The 23,314-nt window shown below is 37.7% G+C and overlaps 2 protein-coding genes across 3 annotated transcripts in view; both read right to left on the bottom strand.

Moving 5' to 3' along the window:
• Positions 1-646: 646 nt before the first annotated feature.
• LOC127877040 (forkhead box protein D1-like) lies at positions 647-2,309 on the bottom strand. The gene is made up of 4 exons (XM_052422644.1): positions 2,094-2,309; positions 1,638-1,917; positions 1,115-1,362; positions 647-790 (listed from the first exon to the last, which is right to left on the bottom strand). The coding sequence occupies exons 1-4, from the start codon at positions 2,307-2,309 to the stop codon at positions 647-649; spliced, it is 888 nt and encodes a 295-aa protein (XP_052278604.1).
• A 6,470-nt stretch (positions 2,310-8,779) lies between these two features.
• Positions 8,780-23,314, bottom strand: part of LOC127876604 (murinoglobulin-2-like) — a 73,004-nt gene continuing 58,469 nt past the window's right edge. For both annotated transcript variants that reach the window (XM_052421933.1, XM_052421934.1), the window contains 6 exons: positions 22,163-22,246; positions 17,572-17,674; positions 16,341-16,505; positions 13,699-13,860; positions 12,482-12,631; positions 8,780-9,729 (listed from right to left, as the gene is read on the bottom strand). In XM_052421933.1, coding sequence (XP_052277893.1) covers positions 9,584-9,729; positions 12,482-12,631; positions 13,699-13,860; positions 16,341-16,505; positions 17,572-17,674; positions 22,163-22,246 — 810 coding nt within the window. In that variant the 3' untranslated portion in view covers positions 8,780-9,583. The remainder of the gene's footprint in view (positions 9,730-12,481; positions 12,632-13,698; positions 13,861-16,340; positions 16,506-17,571; positions 17,675-22,162; positions 22,247-23,314) is intronic.

Genomic DNA, 23,314 nt, shown 5'->3' on the forward strand with positions numbered 1-23,314 from the left:
GAATAAGTTAAAAAATGCCAAAATCTGTGAAAAGGCACCTTTAAAATCAAATGAAAAATATCTATGAAAGTACACATTCAACTAAATATTATTATTATTATCATTATTAGTTATACATTACTTGCAAAAAAATGCAACGTTTTGCTTGCATTTAGTAATTAACTATTACATTCATAAAAAAACACCCCATGTAAAACATGATGCTATGTTAAATGCATCGTGTGCCGGATGTTACATGATAGTAAATGAAAACTGTGTGTGTTTATTTTAATGCAAAAACGAACATTGTATAACAAAAATGTATAATTATGTATTTTCTAACAAAATTATGCTTATACTGCATTTTGCAAAATAGTATTCTAATAAAACGTGTACACATCCCCAGTGCAATTGATTTACAAAGTTTCTTGCATCCCAATTATTCATCATTCATTTATATTATTAGACTCATATGTTAAATAGCACAAAATTGTGTAAATGAAAAAATATATTCATTTATAAATAAGTTCAAGCACATACAAGTAATTTACAAAGTCTGAATATATCAACTAAACACAAAGGTGTCCGTCATTATGGTAGCTCCGACAAAATCTACATGCTTCAACACTGCACGATAAACATGGTCAGTATCACCCCCGAAACGAGTCTAATTGTCGGAGTTTGATAACTTTTCCTCGTGCTCACGGATAAAAATCGTGGCATTTTGTTCATTGTCGGAATTTTCCGCCAGGCTCCGTCTCAGCAACTTTGCAAGAATAGCGCTCGTTTCGGTTGCAGGGAAACTATTTACCTGGTATAGAAATACAACGACAAGACAAGAGGCAGACTATAGCTCGTAATCCTGCATGGTGTAGACTGTCGCTCCCGTCCGATCCACCAGAAACCTTTTAGAGACAGCCGACGCCGACGGGTCTGACATGTACGAGTACTCCGAGTAATACGCGGACTGATGAGAACGAGAAAAAGGATTGCTTTTTGCCGACATCATCGACGTCATCGAATAATGATCTTGGTAAACCGGGCTGAACGCGGTTTGATCGGGAATCATAATATGATTGCTTTGTGACGTCAACGATGGCGTTCGTGACGTAATCGAAGAGTGCGCTGGGCTTACCGGGCTGAACGCGGTCGACTGCTGCATGTAGTACATGGACGCCGCGTTGCAGTACGGGTGGTAAGCGATATGTGATGACGTCATTGGAACGTAGCCGACGTTAATGTTGTAACTCGAGCGTCCCATCTGATGACCAGATACGGTCTTAGTGCATTTCTTTGCGCGACGCCTTGCCTGGCGCCTTCTGAAGTCTCCGCGTGCGAAATCGTCGATGCAGGCGGGATGAATGGTCCAGAGGTTACCCTTCCCTACAGAAGAAAAACCTAATTTGTAAATACAATATTAGTTACAAAAGACGAGCCTTAATCAAGAGGCGATTTGAAGATACAATAACTGTTATGTTGAATATACGAGCATACAATAAGTTAATAAAAAAATTCAATATATATTATCAACTGGATCATATTACATTTTATGACCAGAATTATTTTATCCGCTATTTAACACTATCAATAAAAATCGCTCCAAGTTCAATATTTGTTAAAAAAGGAAAACCAAATAAGCAACAAAGAATTCCGCGTACCATTATCTGATCGGCCTGCCTTGATGAAGCACTCGTTCAGGGACAGGTTGTGGCGGATGCTGTTCCTCCAGGGCTTCTCCTCGTTGTTGTAGTACTCGAACGTGTCCATGATATACTGGTATATGTCGCAGAGGAGCATCTTGCGCTCCGGGACGCTCAGGATCGCCATGGAAATGAGCGCGATGTATGAGTGCGTCGGCTTCCCGTCGGCTCCGACACCGTCGCCGTCTTCCTGCGATGCCGACGTGCTGGATTTAGAACTGTCGAGCTCGGTTAAAGCCTGAAAGTATAACATATACATTTATAAACATATAATCATAGAAAACGTGCTAACATATTATAAGATTGCTTTCGTGTTTTTCATATCATTACTTTACGGTGTTTATTATGAGCTGGCATAGTTTGTCATTTATTCAACTAAAATAGTAATATTTTATTGCAGGCAATAAAACTTACTTCGTCAATTCGTTTGGTGCCTTGATTGGCTCTTCCGGGGGAATCGTCTGACTCTAGACCACTGTCGGTCGGCGACGGTGTCTGTCGGTGGACACTTCCGGGCGACGCATTGGCACTTTTGTAGCCGTTATCGGGAACGCCACTGTCGTTGAAGCGATTATATATCATTTCGGCCGTCATGTCCTTCATGAGGCACTCGATTTTGAATATGTCCATCTTTAATCACTTATTTCTGCTTTAACGAAATCCGTTTGAAATTCAGAACCGAGTTTAAGCACACAACGAGTAACAACTTTGCTTCAAAATTATAACACCCTACCCCTTTTCTGACAATTGAAATTTCAAATCGCAAACCGTCACTTTAGGCGTTTTTTAAAGATGTGTTTAAGATAACTTTAAAGATTATTTATATTTTTATATTATCTTGTCATGCCCCTTGCTAAACGTTTTCTCAGTAGTGATGCTCGAACCAGACGAGTAAGGCAATATATGGTGCTGTTCGCTGTACGGTGGGTGTTTTTCGCACGTCCTCGGCTGTGACAGATCTGTTAATTGCTCGTTTAGTTGAATCTTAGAAGATGTCAAGTTACGGCAAAGTGATCTGTGTTGTGAAACATACGGAAAACACTAGAAAACATTAGTATTGTGACACAATACAAGAAATCAAGTCACTTTTGTTTTCGAATTTGACAAATTTAAGGTTTGATATGTTTGTTTGAGTAAACGGGAATATTTTTGATGGACCGTTATTAATTGCTTGATGCTTCCAGAGTTTAGCTACTTTGTGTCTAGTATACCAGGCGCGGATACATGATTTTGGGTTAAAGGAGACGGACTGTATAACCACAATCAAACGTTAAAAACCAACAGATAAGGCACACAACATTTAATAGCGTGTTATTGACACAGGCTCACATACAATTATATTGCAAAATGTGTATATTATGTCAATAAATTGAGAATAGACACTGTAGAATTTAGTCGTAATGTATGGGCTGTGTTCTTTGAAAAGGGTGTGTGAATGTGCGTAAAGTGTCGTCACAGATTAGCCTGTGAAGTCCGCACAGGCTTATCAGGAACTACACTTTACGCTTTTATGATATTTTTCGTTGACCGAGTCTCTTCTTAGCAAAAGTACATGTGTATGCGGAAATTGTCGTCCCTGATTAGCCTGTGTGGATTGCACAGGCTAATCTGGGATGACACAATACGCACACACATTAAATCCCTTTTCACAGAGCACGGCTTATATTCTTTTCACGATTATGAATCCGCTTTACTTTTCATTTACGATTACTATAATATGTAATGTTTCACATTTGTGATCTGAATAGGTGACGCTAAATAACTGCTTGTTGTATGTTCTTTTGACTTCTGCAGGCCGATATTATTTATGTTTAAGCACGCATTTCTCACTTACCTTTTTTCATAAACACAATACTGATAACACCATACACGTAAACTTCATTAAACAAGAGGACCAAGATGGCCCTAGTTCGCTCACCTGAGAGGAGTCAGTTCATTCAATGTTTACCTAATGTCAAACTTGACCTATATATTGACCAGACAAACATCCTGGTCAAGTTTCATCATTATTGAACCAAAACTCTGGCGTATGGAGATTTGTTTTTGTAAGATTTGAAATGGTGACCTATATTATGAGTTTACCCGCTTTACCAAACATCAAACTTTGCTTCAAAAAATATATATTATGACCAAGATTAATAAAATCTGAAACAAAATTGTGACCTCTATAGTGTTTACAAGGATTTTGTATAATATAATGAAAATTTGGACAATCTAAGGGCAATACTTATGACATTATGTGATTTTGCTCATCATCAAACTTGACTGAGAGCTTTCAGCAACTTTCATAAAGAATGCTTGAGAAATGTGAATGCTAGAGTGTTTACAAATCAAATGTGGACGGACGGACAGCGGACAAAGACAAATCCTAAAACCTCACCTGAGCAATCAGGTGAGCTTAAGTGTCTCACCGATCTGAGCCATTTTCCAACTTGTCCAAGAAATCAATAAAACCAACGTATTGACTAAGTTTCACAAAATATGCGACTTTTATAGGTTTCGATCACAATTTTTTTTTCTATATAGTCACCTTAGGAAAACTGCCCCACCCCCCTGGCGGCCATTTTTTTGACCGATCGGGACCATTTGAAAACTCGTCTGAGATAGATATAAAACCAATTTTGTTCACCTAGTTTCATGATGATTGGGCAAAAAACGTTCACAAGCTTTTTTTATTATATAAATATAAGAAAACTGCCCCCCCCCCCCCCGGGAGCCATGTTGTTCAACTGACCGGGACCATTTTCAAACTCAACTCTCGTATCAAGAAAACAAATGTTTTGACCAAAGTTCATGAAAATTGGGCCAAAAATGTGACTTCTAGAGTGTTCACATGTTTTCACTATATACAATTATACATATAGAGAAAAATGCCCCACTGGCGGCCCTGTTTTTCACCGATCTAGACCATTTTCTAACTCGTCCGAGATATTAATTAAACCAATGTTTTGACCAACTTTAATGATGATTGGGCAAAAATTGTGACTTCTAGAGAGTTTACAAGATTTCTCTATAGCCAATTAGGAAAAACTGCCCCGCCCACTGGCGGCCATGTTATCCAACGGACCGGAACGAATTTTTAACTCAACTAACATATCATTAAGACAAACATTTTGACAAAGTTACATAAAGATTGTGCATTAAATGTGACTTCTACAGTGTTTGCAAGGTTTTTCTTTTTTTGACCTAGTGACCTAGTTTAGGACCCAGCATGACCCAGTTTCGAACTCGATCGAGATATCATTAAAAAATCGTCTGACCAAGTTTAATGAAGATCAGACAATGCCTTAAGAGTGTTTACGAACAAATGTGGACGGACGGACGACGGACAAAGACCGGTCACAAAACCTCACCTGAGCAATCAGGTGAGCTAAAAAGCAAGGTGAAGATTGCATTTGATGGCGAATTCGTTTAAACCTGTGGATTGATCTTGCAGCTTACTTCTTTAAATTACGCGCAGCGACATTTATATCGACAGGTTAGCTGACGTGACGGTACTTGACTCTGCAACCATTTTGATAGCACCGATAAAAGTATGTACATCGACACCGACATTTCCATAATATTGTCATTCCACCTACATTTTGCATGATATTTCAAAGCGGTTTCTATTTCTTCCACTATGCTTAAAAAAAATCTTACTCTCCATGAGCGTAAAGTATGTTAAGTTGTTAAAGCATCACTAGATTTAACGATTTATGTTTATTACTTTTCATTTGATTTAATTAAGCGTTTAATTACTTTGTTCCTCTTTTTTTCAAGAAAAAGTGTACCATATGCATTATGTTTAAATATATAGATATACAATTATATACAGAATTTCAAAAGTTAAAGCAAAACCTAAACACGAGGGCCTATCTTCAAAAAGCAAGACCCGTTAGATAAGTCAAACTACAGACCAGTCAGTAGTCTTCCCATCCCATCAAACATTTTTGAAAAGGTCCTTAGTGAACAATTGTCCTCTTACTTTGAAAATATCTTTGATAATTGGCTTTGCGCTTTTAGAAAAAATCATGGATGTCAGACTACTTTAATAAGATTACTAGAAGACTGGATAGTTGCTTTAGATCACAATGAATATGTTGCTGCCATTCTTATGGACCTATCAAAAGCGTTCGATTGTCTCCCACATGATATCTTACTTCATAAACTGCTGGGTTATGGTGTATCAGAAAACTCGGTAAAACTTTTAAAATCATACCTGTCATACAGAAAGCAGCAGATTAAAATAGGAAATATTGTTATCTCTTGGGAAGATATTCACAAGGGTGTGCCTCAGGTTTCTATACTAGGCCCCCTCTTATTTAATATTTTTATAAATTACATTTTCTACTTTATAAAAAGAGGTACTACGCTGATGACAATACACTCTCTTTCCACTCTCCTGAGTTCGATGAACAGAAGCAAGTACTACAAGATGAAAGTAAAATTTTAATCGATTGGTTTCAATTTAATTGTATGAAGGCAAATCCAGGATATAGCTGTAGGCAAAGAAACTATCAGCAAATCACCAATTTTCAATTTAGATGGGTTCAATATATCCTGTGATGAAGTCGTCAAATATTTGGGAGTGGACATTGACTGCAAGCTGAAATTTGATTTTCATGTAAGTAATTTATGTAAAAAGGCAGCACATCAGGTAAATGTTTTGAAAAGAATTGGTAGTAATCTTAGAAAACTAATCAAGCTCACTATATTTTATACTTTTGTTTTATCAAATTTTAACTTTTGCTTATTGGCATGGCACTTTTGTTCAGAAAGCAATTCTAGAAAAATGGAAAAGATTCAAGAGCGTGCACATTAGATTCGTTTACAATGATTACGCCTCAAGTATTGCAATGTTACTTTTAAGGGCAAACTCACCATCACTGCATGTCCGCCGGATGAGAACCATGGCACTAGAAACTTTTAAAATAGTCAACAACATTGCCCCTCCTGTGTTATCAGACCTTGTTGTAAACACGTCTACAGGTATTAACTTTAGATATTCAAATTTATTGAAGGTACCAGTGGTTAGAACCATAGCTTATGGTAAGAACTCCTTCAAGTACGCTTCGCCGGTGCTGTGTGTGGAACTCACTCCCAGATCACTTCAGAACCTGCTCCAGCTCTGGTCAGTTTAAAACCCTGATCTCTACCTGCAGCGGCAAATACTGCAAATGTATAGCCCGTGATTCTGGGTAGGTGAGCACTACCAGCACCGACGAGCTGTTCTTGGAGTTCATACTTCACGTGCTTATATGTGCTTATATATATGTTATTTTGCTTGCCGCATGTTTTTCCAGCCATCTTAATATTTATTTATTTGTTTATTTATTTTTTTGTTTCATGTCTGTACTTTGTGTATTGCTTCCCCCATTCGTGTGTCTCAGCTTGTGTATCCATTGTGTAACTTACATTCTTAATATTGTAGCTGATTTACACTTGTTTTATTATATACCCTTGTTGTACAATAGTCAGTTCAAAAGCTCACATGAGCTTATGTTTGTATATGTTGCTGTCTTGCCGACTTTAAATAAAACTGATCTCATCTTAAAGTTGCTCAACTGAGATAACAAGATATTATTGGGACACATCTTCTGACCAAGTTTCATGAAGATCGGACTATAAAAGTGGCCTCTAGAGTGTTAACAAGATATTACTATAGCCATATACGGAAAAATGCCCCGCCCCTGGTGGCCATGTTTTTTAAGCAACCAAAACCATTTTCGAACTCATCCAAGATATCATTGGGACAATCTTCTCACCAAGTTTCATGATGATCGGAAAATAAATGTGACCTCTAGAGTGCTAACAAGGTTTTACTATAGCCATATAAGGAAAATGCCCCACCCCCGTGGTGGCCATGTTTTTCAACCAACCGTCATCATTTTTGAACTCGTCCAAGATATCATTGGGATGAATCTTCTGACCATGTTTCATGAAGATCGGACTATAAATGTGGCCTCTAGAGTGTTAACAAGATTTTACAAAAGCCATATACATGTATAGCCTTATAAGGAAAAATGCCCCTCCCCCTGGTGGCCATGTTTTTAAGGAAACCAAAACCATTTTCAAACCCATCCAAAATATAATTGTGACAAATCTTCTGACCAAGTTTCATTGAGACCAACCTTCTGACTAAATTTCATGAAGATTGGACAATAAATGTGGCCTCTAGAGAGTTAAAAAGGCAAATGTTGACGCCGCACAACGCACCACGGACAACGCAAGACGGACAAAAGGCGATCACAAAAGCTCACCATGAGCACGTTGTGCTCAGGTGAGCTAAAAATTACAGACTCAAAAAAGAATAATAAGTATAAATTATGGTTTGTAACACACATTGTGTGCAGTCCGCATATGCCAATCAGGGAGAGCACTTTCCACATTTATTTAATTTTCTATTTTAATTAATGTAGGCCTTAAGTCTCCGAGCGAAAATCCACTGAAGGCGGAATGTGTCGTCCCAAATCTCAGAGATACTTTACGCACATGCATAAGGCCCGGTATACCAAGAGTATGACTCACATGTATCGTATTTGCGTGTTCATGCTGTTGGCAATTGGTTCCTCGCAATCAATAGAAGACCAAATGTTATAACGAGATTTTTCTCCTGCTGGACCAACTGAAGTTCCACTTCTTATATATTTGAACGCTATACAACATTTTAGACTAGTAGTATTACTGAGTATGAAATACATGTTCATGGCTTTCGTGTGATTAAAGAAATCATATACATGATTGTTTTTCTCCAACGCAAAATTGAATGATAAAACTACCGAAAGGTTGTTTTATCAACGAAACTGAAAACTTTAACAAAATAACGTTCTACAAAATATATTAACTAATAACTTACAGCGGAATTAGTTATTCAACACAGTTTTTATGCCAATAAATACAAGTTATTGCTCAAAAGATGCTTAACAAGATTCTTGATTGTAAAACCGCTCTTTTGAAACTACCGGTACATGTTTATCTTTCCTTACTTAAGTTTACTATGTTTGCCGTTTAAAAGCTTTCAAATTCAATAAACTATCAAAGCCAAAAAAAAGGTGAAACTAAGAATGTTGTTACGAAGAGGCAATGCAAACAACGTAAAAAACAACAACAAACTCATATTGAATCTTAAATTGATATATTTTTTATTTATGACAAATAATGTGTTCATTAAATGCAGATGCCCCAGGTGGAGGTATTGTCAATATTGATTCATTGGTCCATTTGAAGAAGTGTCAGTTCAAAAGTAGGTCAATGTCAAGGTCAAAATGAGGTCAAAGTGATTTGGGTAGATTAATAGTGTTCATAGATAACATCTATTTAAGTACCAAAGCTTTGTAGCATGCGATGTTGATACTAAATAAAATGTGTCATTTTGGGTTAACAAATAATTTGGCTCTACTCAATTAGTGATAATCCAAAATAAGGTCAATGCCGATGTGGAAATGAGTTCAATGTGTGAGGTTTCCATTAGAATATTCAACGAAAACATCCATTCAAGTATCAATGCTTTGTTAAAGCAGCATTGATATTATATGAAACATGTCATCCTGGGTTCTTCTCAAAGGCTGGACAAAGAATGGACGGATTGACGAACGGACAGGCAAATCGATAATATACCCCTCGGCATTACAAGATTGCGGGGGCATAAATATAAAAGAAGATATAGTTGCATCTGACTCACATTAACCATCAGCTAGTCTATATTTGAGAGTAAATTGCACACAAATATCAATACATGTACAGAAATATACAAGCAAAGGACTGACAGTTCTAGTAGTAAAACTTGCTCTGATTTTCAGGTAAATAGCTATTTTAAAAAAATACACCAATGATTGGGTTAACGAAAACATATCACACAAATGTTTCAGTATTGAAAAGCAAAACCACCACTATGGCTAGGTCCAAGCCCCAAGTTTTCAAGGTCAAGGTCGTGGACAGGAGGTGAGGGCCCCAAGAAGGGCCTCCTGCAGGGACTCTGACCAGACAATCACCTGGTTTGACCCGTGCAGGATGTTGGCCCCTAAAGCATGCCAGTCGAAGGGCTCCAGAAACACGATGCTCTTCAAGCCTGCAAGCAGAGAACTATTGGCATTATACTGGTACAAACTATGCAAAATAGGACATGTTTTTGACATGAAGTGTCAGCACAGGCTTATCTGGGACAACACTTCATGCACATGAATTCAGAGCCCAGTTTTCCCAAAGCAAAGCTTTTATGCATCCTTTGTTTTTATATAAAATTTATATCCCCCTTTTTTGAGAGTTGACAGTGACATATGAGGTGCTTGAGAGTTTACAGTGACATATAAGGTGCTTGAGAGTTGACAGTGACATATAAGGTGCTTGAGAGTTGACAGTGACATATAAGGTGCTTGAGAGTTGACAGTGACATATGAGGTGCTTGAGAGTTGACAGTGACAAATGAGGTGCTTGAGAGTTGACAGTGACATATGAGGTGCTTGAGAGTTGACAGTGACATATGAGGTGCTTGAGAGTTGACAGTGACATATGAGGTGCTTGAGAGTTGACAGTGACATATGAGGTGCTTGAGAGTTTACAGTGACAAATGAGGTGCTTGAGAGTTGACAGTGACATTTGAGGTGCTTGAGAGTTGACAGTGACATATGAGGTGCTTGAGAGTTGACAGTGACATATGAGGTGCTTGAGAGTTGACAGTGACATATGAGGTACTTGAGAGTTTACAGTGACATATGAGGTGCTTGAGAGTTTACAGTGACAAATGAGGTGCTTGAGAGTTTACAGTGACAAATGAGGTGCTTGAGAGTTGACAGTGACATATAAGGTGCTTGAGAGTTGACAGTGACATATGAGGTGCTTGAGAGTTTACAGTGACAAATGAGGTGCTTGAGAGTTTACAGTGACAAATGAGGTGCTTGAGAGTTGACAGTGACATATGAGGTGCTTGAGAGTTGACAGTGACATTTGAGGTGCTTGAGAGTTGACAGTGACATATGAGGTGCTTGAGAGTTGACAGTGACATATGAGGTGCTTGAGAGTTGACAGTGACATATGAGGTGCTTGAGAGTTGACAGTGACAAATGAGGTGCTTGAGAGTTGACAGTGACATATGAGGTGCTTGAGAGTTGACAGTGACATATGAGGTGCTTGAGAGTTGACAGTGACAAATGAGGTGCTTGAGAGTTTACAGTGACAAATGAGGTGCTTGAGAGTTGACAGTGACAAATGAGGTGCTTGAGAGTTGACAGTGACATATAAGGTGCTTGAGAGTTGACAGTGACATATGAGGTGCTTGAGAGTTGACAGTGACATATGAGGTGCTTGAGAGTTGACAGTGACATATAAGGTGCTTGAGAGTTGACAGTGACATGAGGTGCTTGAGAGTTGACAGTGACATATGAGGTGCTTGAGAGTTGACAGTGACATATGAGGTGCTTGAGAGTTGACAGTGACATATGAGGTGCTTGAGAGTTGACAGTGACATATGAGGTGCTTGAGAGTTGACAGTGACAAATGAGGTGCTTGAGAGTTGACAGTGACATATGAGGTGCTTGAGAGTTGACAGTGACATATGAGGTGCTTGAGAGTTGACAGTGACATATAAGGTGCTTGAGAGTTGACAGTGACATATGAGGTGCTTGAGAGTTGACAGTGACATATGAGGTGCTTGAGAGTTGACAGTGACATATGAGGTGCTTAACATAAGGATAACAAGACCTGCATTTGTGAAACACAATGTCTCCCACTGCATTCTGAAGTCACACCACAGCTATTTAAGAGAAAATTGTATACAGTAAGGTCAAAGGTTCATAACTTTGCAAAACATCAATAGACGGGAACAAAACTCCATATTCATCTGAAAGTCATAAAGGTAAACCCACATGTCAAAAGTCAGCCATATATTTGAATGCATTTGGTAAAAAAAACAACGAAAATAAGTTATTAAAGAGAAAATATCTCAGTCCAAGGCTCATAACTTTGCCCAAATCAATGGATAGCAACAAATTTCACACTTCATCTGAAGCTCATGTAGGTAGTCTCACATACCAAAAATCAGCTCAATATTTGAGAGCGTTGCGTAAAAAACCTTCTGAAAACATTTATTATAGAGAAAATGTCCAAGACCCATAACTTGGTAAAACATCAATGGACCCAAACAAATTTTACACTTTATATGCAGGTCATGTAGGTAGACTTATATACCAAAAATATGCTTATTATTTGAAAGCGTTGCTTAAAACCCGTCAGGAAAACAGTTATTATAGGGAAAAATTTTAAGTCCAAGGCCCGTAATTTTGCAAAGTCAATTCAATGGAATGAATTTCACAATACATCTGTGGCTCATGTAGGTAGACTCGCATACAAAAAATCAGCTCATTATCTAAATGCGATGCCTAAAAAACCTCTGGAAAACGGTTAATATAGAAGCAATTTCAAATTCCAAACCCATAACGTCACCAAAACTCAATGGACCGAAACGAAACTCACAATTCATCTGTAAGTGAATATGTGTACGTAGACATACACACCAAATATCAGGTCAATATCTTCAAGCGCTTCAAAAAAAGTCCGCACAATGGAATGCAGGACGAAAGGATAGAGAGACAGACGGACAATCCCTCTGCTTTAGGCCACCCAACCGGGGTCCAAAAACAAATAAGTTTAAACAAATAAAACAACTAGAATACCCATAAAATACCGTAACATCAGTTGCAAATAAAAGATGGACCAAAGTAAACAGAAAAAAAAGAACAACTGTAACACACCTAAAAAGCTTATATAAAACAATTTACACATGAAACAAAGTATGAAAACAATTCTTATAAATGCATTAAGCATACCATTTCCTGCAAAGAATGGCTCACACATTGGGCATGAAAGCAAGCCCGTTGGCATGGAGATTGAAAGTTCAGGACTCACACCATCAGCAGCCATCACTTGAAGGGTAAGGGACTCATTACCTTGGTTACCAGCTTTCTCAATAATCCACACTGAAACATATCCATCACATCTCTCCAATAATTTTAGCTGCACTGTTGGAAAATGGGGTTTAATGCATGTGCTTGAAGTGTCATCCCAGTTTAGTCTTTGCAGTCTGCACAGGCTAATTAGGAATGAGACTTTCCGCCTAAATGGATTTTTGTTTAAAAGAAACTTCCTTTAAACATTTTTTTTTTTTAAGCGGAAAGTTTTGTCACTGATTATCTTGGACGACACTTACAAACATGAGTTAATCCCTATTTTCTCAGAGTGTGCCTCATTAGATGTTATTGTTATTAATCAAAATCTTGCATGATTAACATACATTTAATTTCCATATGCACACCTCCGAACAAATGTGCGCCTCGTTTTGGTATGTAATTCAAAGTTTTGTTTTATTCATTTTATTATTAAAGTTATTGATTCATTATTATATAATAACAAGGGCTGCTTCTAAAACAGGCATGCCCCCCCCCCCCCCAAATGGGTTGTTAGTTGTAGTGGCAGCCATTGTGTGAATACGTTCCCTGTGACCTTGACCTTTGACCTAGTGACCAGAAAATCAATAGGGGTCATCTGCCAGTCATGATCAATGTACCTATGAAGTTTCATGATCCTAGGCCTAAGTTATCTCGAGTTATCATCCCGAAACAATTTTACTGTTTCGAGTCACTGTTACCTTGATCTTTAACCTAGTGACTAGAAAATCAATAGGGGTCATCTGCCAGTCATGATCAATGTACCTATGAAGTTTCATGATCCTAAGCCTAAGCATTCTCGAGTTATCATCTGTAAACTATTTTACTGTTTCTAGTCACTGTGACCTTAACCTTTGACCTAGTGACCTGAAAATCAATAGGGGTCGTCTGCCAGTCATAATCAATGTACCTATGTAGTTTCATGATCCTAGGCCTAAGCGTTCTTGAGTTATCATCCGGAAACCATTTGGTGGACGGACCGACCGACGTGTGCAAAAAAATATCCCCCCTCTTTTTTGAAGGGGGGAATAATTAAATATCTCTAGGTTTTTTTCCATTTTTTTTTCAAGCGAACAATCAGTCATAGCATATAAACAAACCTTGTCTGGAGCATAGTTTTGCCATTAGGTCCACTGTTCCAGTGATAAAGCACTTGGGGCACGTCTGTTTAAAGGGAAACTTGGGAGCAGAGGCTCCTTCTGGTTCCACAACTTCCCCGATGGTGGCTGCTCCTTCTGGTTCCACAACTTCCCCGGTGGAGGCTGCTCAAATGAAAAACTAATAAGTTGCACTATGGAATATGGAGGTTAATGTAGTCTGTACAGGCTAATTAGGAATATGGAGGTTAATGTAGTCTGCACAGGCTAATTAGGAATATGGAGGTTAGTGTAGTCTGCACAGGCTAATTAGGAATATGGAGGTTAATGTAGTCTGCACAGGCTAATTAGGAATATGGAGGTTAATGAAGTCTGCACAGGCTAATAAGGATGACACTTTCTGCAGAGACTGGATTTTTGTTTGGAAGAGACTTCCTTTAAACACACAAATCATTAAAAGCTGAAAGCATCGTCCCTACTAAGCCTGTACATACTTCACAGTCTAATATGGGACGTCACTTTGACATTTTCCTCAGAACATGGCTTCAGGCTTACTTTTGTATGCTGCTTTTTTCCAGTATTTAAAAAAAATTAAAATAAGGATCAGACAAACATAGCAAACAGACATTTTGAATAAAAACAAAAGAAAAATTTTCTCAAAGATTTCCCCTGAATACAATGTATTTTTGAGAAGGACAGATTTGATAATATGTTAAGAGACATCTTATAGTTCTAATTCACCTTTGACTTTGAGATGTGATTCACACACCTGATACTTGCATGTCCTACTCTGTCTCAGTATGTTCGAAATCACGTGGCAATCTTTCCTTAAGTATTTCTTTGCCATTTTACATTGAATTGTGATCAGAAGCTGTGTCTTGATAATACATCTTACAATGCCTGTCTATTCTGCCCTGAGATTTTAAAATCAATCTACAAAGTTATGATGTGAACAAAGTATTAGGGCTGGATGCTAGTTCTCATAATAGATCTAAGACAGGGAACTAAGCGATTGTGACATGCCACAATATCACTTAAGCCATGAATATCTATGGTTGTAAGACCAACTTATTCACTGCACTGTCTGCACATTCCAAAATATGACCTTTATATGTGACCTTGATCTAGGGACTAGAGTCTTGTCTGCCACACTCAATTTCGCAATGACTGTCACCGAAGCTTATATATTTTTACAATCATTTGATGCTTGACAGAGTGCTTGGGATCGATTTCTAACATGTGACCTTTGAACTTAAATTGTGAAATTGACCTTGGATCTAAGAACCTTGCATTTGTGTTTTATATATGTTTTATATTAATCATGCATCATCAGTTGTGCTAAGTTGTTTGAGAATACTAAAGTCATGCTCTGGAAAGTGCTCTTGAATTTCTCATATTGACCTTTATATTGAAGTGTGACCTTTACCTTCAATGCATGGTCAAGAAGTAGAGCAAATGAGAACTATTTGGACAACAATCCCTGATTTTTTATTATAACCTTGAAGCTACCAACATTTTGTTGCATTTGATGCACAATTACTGATATCTGTAAATACAGATAAAACTCTCAATTACCACCTCATAATTATGACCAATTCGCTAAGACGACCACCATTATTCAGTATCAAATTTTTCCTTTAATATTTCAATGGTTGTTACATTCACTTATCCAACCAACTCCCTAATCTATCCTATTACGACCACTTTGATCAATACCAATCAACAAACTTGCTCTTTATTGACACCCGCCAAAGACCAGTTCTTTGCGCACCTTACTTGATTGGGTGATGTGGTTTGATCGGGTTTGCGTACTAAGCCAATGTGTTTTTGGCATCAACTGCAATATGTTAGATTTTCAGTCCTTGTTATTTGTTTTACCCCTTGATTCTTGATTGATCAATAGCTAGTATTATCAAGTCTTTGATGGGTTAATTTGTTATTGTTTAGTACACACATTTATGATATAAGACGGCGAAGAATTTAACAGCGAGGATAATTGAGCAAGATGGTTTCATTTGTGATGGATTTAAATACCAACCTGTGTGTCATATGTTTATTTAAAATTAATATGAGAAAATGGAAAGAGTTGTTTAAAAAAAATAATAATGTTTTAATCAATGCGATGGAAGGGGAGATCGGCAGTTGGTAGAAAATAAATTCCCATCAAGACGCTTTTCATTGCTTATACCAGATTTTCATTGCTTATACCAGATACGGCGCTTGTGTTTAAATATAGATATGGAATCTTTAGCAGTTGAATGTGGCAGATTACATGAAAGCATCGAAAAACAGGTTGTTATAGTGAAAAGCTCTGCTAAGCAAACAACAATTTACTGTTTCTTTAAGTAAACCACAAGGATAGTATAATGATGAAAATAACGTGTATGTTTCACTTCTTGTTTGAAAAGATTGATTTACTTTCCTTGTACAATTTATAAATTAATAACTGTGATATTGTACAGTTTGTACTAATATGCAAAAATGCAAAAAGTTCTGTGAATATTTGCGATGCAGTACTACCTGTACATCAAATTCATCAAAACTAATAATTACAACCACCTCCTTATTAAGCCACTTTAATGAATGCCCAAGTTATTGAAGAGCAAGACATTTATTTACAAGAAACTGACAAAAATTTAAAATACCTGCATTTTCACTGCTCCCCCCAGATCTGGGCTGCTCAAGTATGTCTGTCTGAAGAATGGCGTCTGGTGTCTGTGCAACAGATTTGGGCTCAATGCTCACGTCAATTGTTTCCACGGCTTCCAGAGAGCATGCCGACATCTCATAGAATGTCATTGTCTGCTCACCTTTATTGTAAAATCATTCATATACGCCTAGGTAATAACCATCATAAACAAATTTCAAATACATTCAAACAACTATGTTGACACAGAGAATATGATAGGAATGGCTTCCAATAATCAAAATGATTACCGGTAGTAAAAATAAAGTATCTTAGACAGTAAATAGCTTTGGGCTGGGCTATGTAGAAAGTGGCTAAATGAATGTGCATAAAGTGTTGTCCCAGATTAGCCCAGTGAGGGCGGCACAGGCTATTCAGGGATGACACTTTCCGCCTAAACTGGATTTTTGCTAAGAAGAGACTTTATTTTAACGAAAAGTATCATAAAAATGGAAAGTGTCATCCCTGATTAGCCTGTGCAGATTGCTCATGCATTAGGCCCCTTTGCACAAGGCCCATTTCTTGCATACATGTTTTCCATATTTTTGTTTGCATATTCACACAATTAAAAACACCAACACAATTTTTCAGCATTCAATATTTAGTTTAACCCTATTTATTTTAGCTCAATGGCATAGAACACCTATATAAGGCTTATTTGAAACACTCTTAGGCTTGTTTCCTGGGCCTAGAACCAGTACTTGGTGTCTATCTTTTGTCTTATTAATTAATATTAAAAACCTTTTATTTTTAACAAAAAGGTCCAGGAATGAACTAACCCAACATTACTACTGCTGACAGCCAATATTCTAACAATATAAAAAAACTGTACTTAATCAGGGACAACACTTTCCACTTGAATGAAAATCAGGGACAACACTTTCCACTTGAATGAAAATCAGGGACAACACTTTCCACTTGAATGAAAATCAGGGACAACACTTTCCACTTGAATGAAATTTTCATTTAAAGGAAGTGTCATCTTAACAAATTTCGAATCTAGGAGAAAAAAATTCAGCCCTGATCAGTCTGGGTAAACTGCACTGGCTCATCTGGGATGACATTTTTCGCACATGCATTAAGCCCCATTTCCCCAGAGAGCGGCTCATATGTTGAAACTGGTTTAATCTGGTTTAATCTTGTGCATGATAATCTGCGAAAAAAATGAATGCTGATAATGGACACAATACCTGTTTCATAGTAATCATAGACCTTGACCACAGCTAGTTTGTTATTGTCCACACGCACTTCTTGCCACAGCGTGACACTGAAACACCGGGCCAAAGTGTCCAGCTGAAATATGCAAGAGTTACACTGAAACACCGGGCCACAGTGTCCAGCTGAAATATGTTAGAGTTACACTGAAACACCGGGCCACTGTGTCCAGCTGGAATATGTAAGAGCTACACTGAAACACCGAGCCACAGTGTCCAGCTGAAATATGCAAGAGTTACACTGAAACACCGGGCCACTGTGTCCAGCTGAAATATGCAAGAGTTACACTGAAACACCGGGCCACAGTGTCCAGCTGAAATATGCAAGAGTTACACTGAAACACCGGGCCACTGTGTCCAGCTGAAATATGCAAGAGATACACTGAAACTGCGGCCTACTGTGTCCAGCTGAAATATGCAAGAGTTACACTGAAACACCGGGCCACAGTGTCCAGCTGAAATATGCAAGAGTTACACTGAAACACCGGGCCACTGTGTCCAGCTGAAATATGCAAGAGATACACTGAAACTGCGGCCTACTGTGTCCAGCTGAAATATGCAAGAGTTACACTGAAACACCGGGCCACAGTGTCCAGCTGAAATATGCAAGAGTTACACTGAAACACCGGGCCACTGTGTCCAGCTGAAATATGCAAGAGGTGACATTGAAACATCGGGCAACTGTGTCCAGCTGAAACATGCAAGAGTTACACTGAAACACCGGGCCACTGTGTCCAGCTGAAATATGCAAGCGTTACACTGAAACGCCGGGCCACTATGTCCAGCTGAAATATGCAAGAGGAGACAATGAAACCACCGGACACTGTGTCCAGCTGAAATATGCAAGATTTACACTGAAACACCGGGCCACTGTGTCCAGCTGAAATATGCAAGAGGTGACAATGAAACCACGGGCCACTGTGTCCAGCTGAAATATGCAAGAGTTTCCCCCATAAGAAGCAAAGTAAAAATTGCTCTGTGCAAACAGCATAAAACCTGAACAGCCTGTGAGTAACTCACAGTTTGTTCAGGTTTTATGCTATTTGCTGCTCATCAGTATCTAAGATTTGGAAATTAAGCCTTTACAACTTGAATGAAGTAAGAATAGTCTTCAATTAAATAATGCTTTATAAGAGATTACAAACATGTCACAATACATATCTAAGTGGTAAAGGGTTAATACAAGGTTGTAATTATATTGCTAACAAGAGCACCGCATATCGGGTGCCAAGCTCGGCTGCGAAAGCTTGTCAGATTTTTTGATTTTTTTTTAGAGGTCACGGTGACCTTGACCTTTGACCTAGAGACCCAAAAATGGGTGTAGCGTGTAGAATTCATCAAGGTGCAGCTACATGTGAAGGTTCAAAGTTGTAGGTAGAAGCACTTAGATTTTAGAGCCATGTTAAAAACCTTAACAAAATGTTAAGGTTTTAGTACGACGCGGACGGCGGACACGACGACAGACAAGACACGACACGACGAGATGGCTATGAATATACCTCGTTTTTTTTCCGAAAACAGTCGAGCTAATAAAAATGATAATGGGAATTATCAATAAAATATTCCGCATGAAAAATAAAATTTGGGTTGTAATACAGAAAACACCAAAACAAATGTAAGGGTTGTTATTAAAAAACATATTGCCAAGGAAATTCATTACTAACAAGATGTGTATGTGAAACACTATGTCCCATATATTTGACCATTGACCTTGAAGGATGACCTTGACCTTTCACCACTCAAAATGTGCAGCTCCATGAGATACACAAGCATGCCAATTATCAAGCTCCTATCTTCAATATTGCAAAAGTGTCCATTAAATGAGCGATTTTGAACCATATATTTGACCTTTGACCTTGAAGGATGACCTTGACCTTTCACCACTCAAAATGTGCAGCTCCATGAGATACACATGCATGCCAAATATCAAGTTGCTATCTTCAATATTGCAAAAGTGTCCATTAAATGAGCGATTTTGAACCATATATTTGACCTTTGACCTTGAAGGATGACCTTGACCTTTCACCACTCAAAATGTGCAGCTCCATGAGATACACATGCATGCCAAATATCAAGTTACTATCTTCAATATTGGAAAAGTGTACATTAAATGAGCGATTTTGACCCATATATTTGACCTTTGACCTTGAAGGATGACCTTGATCTTGACCTTTCACCACTCAAAATGTGCAGCTCCATGAGATACACATGCATGCCAAATATCACGTTGCTATCTTCAATATTGCAAAAGTTATGGCAAATGTTAAAGTTTGACGCAAACACACAAACCAACAGACAGGGCAAAAACAATATGTCCCCCACTATAGTGGTTGGGGACATAAAAATAGTGAGAAATTTTGCCTTTCTTAAGGAAATTTATATGAATCAGATAATCAGGTAATTTACAAAACTGCTTCCAACAAGCCAATAAGCAATTGGCTAAGATTTGTTAACAAGAGGGCCATGATGGCCCTGTATAGCTCCACTGCTGAAAAAAGGCTGAAACAAATATTCTCTGCATGTGCAAATACTTAAATATAGACCCTATTTAAGCACATGTACACTTTTGTGACCCCCTGGGCTTGGTCAAATTTAACCCCAGGGGCATAATTTGAGCAAACTTTGTAGAGGACTACTATATCTTATACATGTACATACAAAATATGGTAGCCCTAGGTCCTAGAGTTAAGGACAAGAATATTTTTAAAGTTTTCACAAAATAAGCAAGATATAAGCGTATAAAATGTTCAATTTTGTGACCCCCGGGTCAAGGTCAAATTTGACCCAAAGGGCATAATTTGAATAAACTTGGTAGAGGACTATAAGATGTAACTGCATACCAAATTTGGTAGCCATAGTCTGAATTGTTTTTGACAAGAAGATTTTTAAAGATTTCACAAAATAGGCGCTTTATAAGCGTTTATTCAATTTTGTGACCCCCCAGGGCAGGGTCAAAGTTGACCCGAGAGGCATTAGTTGAACAAATTTGGTAGAGGTTTATTAGATGTCACTACATAATAAATTTGGTAGCCCTAGGCACAACGGATAAGGACAAGTAGATTTTTAAAGTCTTCACAAAATAGGCCCCATATAAGCGTATGTTCAGTTTTGTGACCCCCGGGTATGGTCAAATTTGACCCAAGGGGCATAATTTGAACAAACTTGGTAGAGAACTATTAGATGTCACTACATACCAAATTTGGTAGCCCTATGCCTTATGGTTAAGGACAAGAAGTTTTAAAGGTTTCACAAAATAGGCACTATATAAGCATATAATCGATTTTGTGGCCCCCAGGGCAGGGTCAATTTGAACAAACTAAGTGGAGGACTATACGGTGTCACTACATACCAAATTGTGTAGCCCTAGGCCTAATGGTTTTGGCAATATTTTTTTTTAAGTTTTCACAAAATAGGCCTTATATAAGCATATGTTCAATTTTGTGACCCCTGGGGCAGGTTCAAATTTGACCCCAGGGGCATAATTTAAAAAAAATTGGTAGAGGACTATTAGAATTTGATAGCCCTAGGCTGGATGGTTATGGACAAGAAGATTTTTTAAGTTTTCACAAAATAGGCCTTATATAAGCATATTTTCAATTTTGTGACCCCCGGGGCAGGGTCAAATTTGACCACAGGGGCATAATTTGAAGAAATTTGGTAGAGGACTTTTAGATGTCTCTACATACCAAATTTGATAGACCTAGGCCCAATGGTTATGGACAAGAAGATTTTGAAAGTTTTCACAAAATAGGCCTTATATAAGCATATGTTCAATTTTGTTACCCACGGGGCAGGGTCAAATTTGACCCCAGGGGCATAATTTGAAGAAATTTGATAGAGGACTATTAGATGTCTCTACATACCAAATTTGATAGCCCTAGGCCCGATGGTTATGGACGAGAAGATTTTGAAAGTTTTCACAAAATAGGCCTTATATAAGCATATGTTCAATTTTGTGACTCCTGGGGCAGAGTCAAATTTGACCCCAGGGGCATAATTTGAAGAAATTTGGTAGAGAACTATAAGATGTCTCTACATACCAAATTTGATAGCCCTCTAAGGCCCAATGGTTATGGACGATACGATTTTGAAAGTTTTAACAAAATAGGCCTTATATAAGCAAATTTTCATTTTTGTGACCCCCGGGGCAGGGTCAAATTTGACCCCAGGGGTATAATTTGAACATATTTGAAAGAGGTTCACCCCAGGTACATTCCTGAGAAATTTCATCAAAATTGGACCAGTAGTTTAGGAGAAAAGGATGTTTTAAGGAAAAGTTAACGCACACACACATGACGGACACAGGACCATGACATAAGCCCCGCTGGCCTCTGGCCAGTGGAGCTAAAAATTTATAAAAAAATATATTTCAGTCAGAAGAACATTTCTGTGTAATAAACATTTCAATACATTTAAAATATGGGTTATATGTGTAGAATTGCATAAACATATAAATGACTTAATAAAATCCATGTAAAAATTACTTGATTGCTTTATGATTACTTTAAATGTCATTTAGACATTTATTTTATACAGGTAAATAAACCACACAAAAGGTTTGTAGTACCTGGTCAAAGTAGAAATTGATAGTGTTTCTTGCTGGACTGTCCACTTCATACTTCTTCATGCCAAGTTCAACAGAATTCAACAGCTACAAAGCAACCACAAAATACCACTGTTGGAGAAGGTATTTTATGTGACCCGAGAACAATGATCAATTTCCAGATTATATAAAAGGCAAATTAAGATATAATCAAATGGTGTCTGTTTTATATGTATTAACTGAAATGCAGCATGTCACTTTTAATATCTTAAATTGAATTTCATGAATGATGCTGCACAACCCTTAACGTTAACTTTACAAAATATGTGATACAAATTAACATAAATAAGTCAATAAAACAACCTAAAATATATACCACAAAATAACTTCCAATAATGCATAAGACAAAATGCTAAAGACCCTGAAAACTCTCCAACTAAACATAAATAATAACACACATGTGAGAAATTTGACATCAAATGAAAAACATGTGAGCAACTTGCAATCATATGAAAAACATGTGAGCAACTTGCAATCATATGAAAAACATGTGTGCCACTTACAATCTAACGACTACAATGTGAGCCACTTACAATCTTATGACTTACATTTCAGCCACTTACAATCTAAAAACTATCATTAGAGCCACTAACAATCTAATGACTAACATCTAAGCCACTTACAATCTAATGACTAACATTTGAGCCACTTGCAACCTAATAACTAACATGAAAGCCACTTACAATCTAATGACTAACATGTGAGCCACTTACAATCTAATGACTAACATTTGAGCCACTTGCAACCTAATAACTATCATGTGAGCCACTTGCAATCTAATGACTAACATGTGAGCCACTTACAATCTAATGACTAACATGTGAGCAACTTTGAATCCTATGACTAACATGTGAGCCACTTACAATCTAATGACTAACATGTGAGCCACTTGCAATCTAAAGACTAACATGTGAGCCACTTGCAATCAAATCACTAACATGTGAGCAACTTGAAATCTAATGACTAACATGTGAGCAACATGGAATCTAATGACAAACATGTGAGCCACTTACAATATAATGACTAACATCTAAGTCACTTACAATCTAATGACTAACATCTAAGCCACTTACAATCTAATGACTAACATTTGAGCTACTTGCAATCTAATAACTA

The sequence above is a fragment of the Dreissena polymorpha genome, chromosome 4 (assembly GCF_020536995.1).
Source record: "Dreissena polymorpha isolate Duluth1 chromosome 4, UMN_Dpol_1.0, whole genome shotgun sequence".
Lineage (NCBI taxonomy): Eukaryota > Metazoa > Mollusca > Bivalvia > Myida > Dreissenidae > Dreissena > Dreissena polymorpha.

What these genes read in the sequence shown, in the direction of transcription:
- LOC127877040 (XM_052422644.1), bottom strand. Translation starts at nt 2,309, where the DNA reads ATGGACATATTCAAAATCGAGTGCCTCATGAAGGACATGACGGCCGAA. An exon ending in GCACCAAACGAATTGACGAA is followed by an intron (nt 1,918 to 2,093) that starts GTAAGTTTTATT and finishes TTATACTTTCAG; the next exon opens with GCTTTAACCGAGCTCGACAG. An exon ending in GGCAGGCCGATCAGATAATG is followed by an intron (nt 1,363 to 1,637) that starts GTACGCGGAATT and finishes TTTCTTCTGTAG; the next exon opens with GGAAGGGTAACCTCTGGACC.